At 40.7% G+C, this 4,942-nt stretch overlaps 1 protein-coding gene across 1 annotated transcript; it reads right to left on the reverse strand.

Annotated features, from left to right (window-relative positions):
• Positions 1–1,334: 1,334 nt before the first annotated feature.
• Positions 1,335–4,144, reverse strand: LOC145105922 (uncharacterized). Its single transcript, XM_079042984.1, has 8 exons — positions 3,817–4,144; positions 3,316–3,607; positions 2,775–3,210; positions 2,539–2,632; positions 2,386–2,440; positions 1,891–2,131; positions 1,591–1,794; positions 1,335–1,487 (listed from the first exon to the last, which is right to left on the reverse strand). The coding sequence occupies exons 1-8, from the start codon at positions 4,142–4,144 to the stop codon at positions 1,335–1,337; spliced, it is 1,803 nt and encodes a 600-aa protein (XP_078899110.1).
• Between the last annotated feature and the right edge of the window lie 798 nt (positions 4,145–4,942).

The raw sequence follows: 4,942 nt of genomic DNA on the forward strand, positions 1-4,942 counted from the left end.
CCAAACATGCCGTGTTCATGGGCAAACACGTCATTTTTGACGGGTTAACCTCAACATATCGCATTTCATAGCACAACCATAGCGTGGGAACAGCTCATCCATGTCGTGTTTGTGGTTCAGAAGAGAAATTTTTTGTTGTTTTCATAAAAGAACTTACCTCACCCCACACTTAAACCTTGCTTTCCCTCAAGCAACATTCATTAGCAAGAAAAAAAGAACGAGAATCCTTAACAAAATAAAACAGAGAAAGAAAAAAATCGAAAAAGTAAAAGAAAAGATAAAGGAAAAAGAAATGCAAACTCAAATGACAGGCTGCCTCCCGCAAGCGCTTCTTTTTTAGGAGTCTTGAGCTGGACTCCTTTCCGCCCTAGGTTATGGCGGATTCCTCCAAGTCAATGCTTTCCCCTACTCTCTCCTCGCTTGGCAATCCTTCTTCATAGTGTTTCACTCGATGCCCATTGACCTTGAAGGTTGAACCATCTTTACTTAATAGCTTGATGGCTCCATATGGGAATACATGCTTTACTTCGAATGGCCCGCCTCAAACTCCTTGTTTCCTCTCAACCTTCCATCATGCCATTTTTTTGTCTTTTGTTTGTATATTAACGAGTTTGTGTATGCCTCGTTTCTCAATTCCTCCAAGGCATTCATTTGTAAAATCCGATTAGTGTGCAATTCGCTTAGTTCAAAGTTACATGTCTTCAAAGCCTAAAACGCCTTATGATCGAGTTCCACCGATACGTGAAAATTCTTTCCAAAAACTAACCTGTAAGGTGTAGTCCCAATTGGTGTCTTGAATGTGGTGCGAAATGCCCAAAGCGCATCATCGAGTTTCTCCGACCATTCTTTCTTATTTCTCCCCACCGATCGCTCCAAGATTCTCATTAGTGCCCGATTTGTGATCTTGGTTTGCCCATTTGTTTGAGGATGGTATGGTGTTGCAAACCTATGGTATACCCCATATTTTTGTAACACTTTGGCAAGTTGTTCATTGAAAAAATGGGTTCCCCGATCACTTATAAGTGCTTTTGGCATTCCAAAATGAGAAAATAATCTTCTTAGAAATTTCACAACCACTCGAGCATCATTGGTGGGTAGTGCTTGCACCTCCACCCACTTTGATACATAGTCGACTGCCACGAGAATGTATTTGTTCCCTCGAGATGTTAGAAATGGCCCTATGAAATCTATTCCCCAGACATCGAATACCTCACAAACCCGGATGCTCTTTTGGGGCATCTCGTTTCGTGTTGAAATATTACCCGATCTCTAGCATGAACCACATTCTCTCACGTAAGTAGTTGCATCCTTGAATATTGTTGGCCAGTAAAAACCTATATCAAATACTTTCTTGGCTGTGTATTAGGCCAATTATTTCCTCCCGTAGGTCCACTGTGACGATGCATCAAAATTTCACTAATTTCCTTTCCAAATACGCATCTTCGAAGGATTCCGTCTGCACAACTCCTAAAAAGATAAGGATCGTCCTAGAAATAATATTTGATTTCTGAGAAAAGCTTTTTCTTTTGTTGGTGAGTTAATCCTTTAGGAAGGTAGTTGCCTGCCAAAAAGTTGGTGATATCTACCTACCAAGGTTCTTCTCCCACTACCACCATCAAATACTCCTCTGGAAAATCGTCTCCAAATGACCCTGTTCTCCATCTCTTCTCTTTTTGGGTTTTCTAATCTGGAAAGGTGGTCAACTGCTACATTCTCCATTCCCTTCTTTTCCCGGATCTCGATGTCAAATTCTTGAAGTAGAAGCACCCATCGGATCAATCTTGGTTTCGCATCCTGCTTGGCAAAGAAATATTTGATAACAAAGTGGTCAGTAAAGACAAATGTTTAGGACAAAATAAGATAGGGACGAAACTTGTCAAATGCATAAACCAGGGCCAATAGTTCTTTTTCAGTAGTGGTGTAGCTTTCTTGGGACGTGGCATAATAAATGGGTTGAAAGAGCTTATCAACCCTTTTACCAAGTACTGCTCCCAAAGCAAAATCACTAGCATCACACATAATTTCAAAAGGTAAGTTCCAATTCGGGGAGAATATGATCGGGGTATTAGTCAAATTTTCTTTTAAAGTTTCAAAAGCTTCTAAACACTCATTAGAAAATCGAATATTGCATCTTTTAAGAGTAATTGAGTTAAAGGCCTTTTTATTTTCGAAAAATTATTGATAAAGCGGAGGTAAAACCCCGCATGCCCTAAAAAACTCCTAATGCCCTTCACATTTATTGGTGGAGGTAACTTGGCAATAATATCGATCTTTGCTCGATCCACCTCAATCCCCTATTTGGAAACTTTGTGACCCAAAACGATTCCTTCCTTCACCATGAAATGACATTTTTCCTAATTCAAGACCAATTTGGTTTTTTCACACCTAGCAAGCATCAAATCAAGATTAGTAAGACAATCATCAAAAGAAGAACCAAAAACTGAAAATTCATCCATAAAGAATTCCATAAACTTCTCCACCATGTCATAGAATATTGCCATCATGCATCATTGAAACGTGGCCGGTGTATTGCATAACCTGAAAGGCATGCGACGGTAAGCAAATGTTCTGCTTGGACAAGTAAATGTTGTCTTCTCTTGATCTTGTGGGTCAAGGGGAATCTGGAAGTATCCTGAAAAACCATCTTGAAAACAGTAATAACAGTGACCAGATAATCGTTCAAGCATTTGATCAAGAAAAGGTAGAGGAAAGTGGTCTTTGCAAGTGGAATCGTTTAGCTTGCAATAATCGATGCACACTCAGCAACCGGTTACCATTCTTGTAGGTATGAGCTCGTTCCTCTCGTTCGTCACGACCGTCATGCCTCCTTTCTTTGGCACTACTTGTACCAGACTCACCCATTGGCTATCAGAAATGGAGTAGATGATTCCGGCATCCAAGTGCTTCACGACCTCCTTCTTGACTACCTCTTGCATATTTGGGTTTAATCTTCTCTGATATTGTACTACCGGTTTAGATCCTTCTTCGAGATTGATCTTATGTGAGCAATATGAAGGACTAATTCCCTTGATGTCGGTGATCTTCCAAGCAATGGCGTTCTTTCGTTTCTTTGAAACATCCACGATACTTTCCTTTTTGTTTGGTGCAAGATCAAAAGCAATGATAACTGGCTTTTGCTCATCCTTTTCCAGAAAAACATACTCCAAGTGTTCCGGTAAAGTTTTGAGTTCTAACTTCGTCTTCTGATCACTGACCACAGCGTGGACATCAACCAAACACGTCGTGGTGTAGTCATTTGTTTCGTCAGATCGCTATTTTTGATCTGAACACGTCGTGTTTAAGTCCTCACCATGCCGTGTTTGTTCTTCAGAAGTTCTTTTAAGATTTTCATACTCACTTTCTTCAAGCAACTTCTCCAGATCTTCTAGGTCATTCTCAGCATCAAAATCCCCCTCCGATAAGAACGTGAATCCCCCTGAATTATCCTCTTGCCAACTTGTCATTTCTTTTTCAAACAACTCATCAAACGTTTCCACCAAGAAAACTGTATCGTCACTAAACCTTGAATGCTTCATTGCTCGATCTACTCCAAAGGTGATGGCATTTTCGCCTACCCTGAGAGTAAGTTTAAACTCTCTCACGTCCACTGTAGGAAAAACAAATTTGTCAAATTTAAGCAAAAGATCCTCGCATATCCCTCTTGGAAACGTCACCGTCTTGTTTTCTAGATGAATTTCCATGTGGATGGGCCTTGGTTCCGGAAGATTCAACTTCCTGAAAGTGAATTGGGCATAATATTGACACTAGCTTCCGAATCGGCCAATGCATAACTTGTAGGCAAATATCTGAATTAACATGGAAAAGTTACACTTCCCGGGTCCCCCATCTTCTTTGGTAGTTTGTTCAACATTGAGGCTGAGCAATTATCATTTAGTATCACTTTAGATGCCTCCTCCATTTTCTTTCTGTTGGTGAGAAGATCTTTTAAGAACATTGCAAACTTTGGCATTTGAGCCACCGCCTCAATGAATGGAATGTTGATTTGGAGGGCCTTGATATGCTCCAGGAACTTCTTATAGTCTTCAGCTTGTTTGTCTTGTTTAGCTCGGCCCGGGAATGGAAATGGAGGGTAAAACGGATTAACTGGAGGGTTCTTATTTTCTTCAGTCGACAACCACGCCATGTTCTTCTCCTCACCATGTCGTGTTTGATCGTCAGAGTTCTTTTCTCGGTTTTCTTCTTCTACTTCCTGCACAACTTTTGGATTCTCATTAGTATTTGGGGTCAAAGGAGTGTCAATCTTTCCACTCCTTGTTGTCACTACATTGATATGCGCCCCTCTTGGATTTTGTTTGGTGTTTCTTGGAAATCCGCCCGGTGACCGTTCATTGAATTGTTTAGCTAGTTACCCGAGTTGTTTCTCGATGTTGAGGATTGAAGCTTGCTGATTTCTCATTAGAGTTTGCTGATCTCTAATTAGATTTTGTTGATCTCTCATTGTTGCATCAGTTTCATCATGCCTCTTTTCTGACGCGGCTGCAAAACGGGTGAGCATTACTTCTAAATTTGTCTTCTTTTCGGTTGCCTGTTCTTCTTTTTGATAAAACCCGCTTGCCTTTTTCTTGTATTTCTCCTCCTTGGCCGTCTTGTACTCATCATACGGTAGCCATTCCTTTTTGGGTTTCCTCCAATCTTCATCATAATGATCCCCACTTGAGAAACATGTTTGAGCCTTCCGGTTTCCATTCTCATCAAGGTCACAATATTTTGTTAGATGTTGACCACTACAATTATCACACCGTACACAAATGGAATGGATGGATTGGTCCATCTCCGTCATCCATCCTATCCAACTTGGCCATTATTGCTGCCATATCATCAGAAGTTGCGTTCACCGTCCCTCGAGTCGTTACGAGGATTATGATATTCTCTTGAATGTTTAGAGAACTCTTCAATCAATCCCTTTATTACAGCCGGTGCT

Source organism: Lactuca virosa, chromosome 4 (assembly GCF_052849685.1).
Source record: "Lactuca virosa cultivar CGN04683 chromosome 4, Lactuca_virosa_CGN04683_v6, whole genome shotgun sequence".
NCBI lineage: Eukaryota > Viridiplantae > Streptophyta > Magnoliopsida > Asterales > Asteraceae > Lactuca > Lactuca virosa.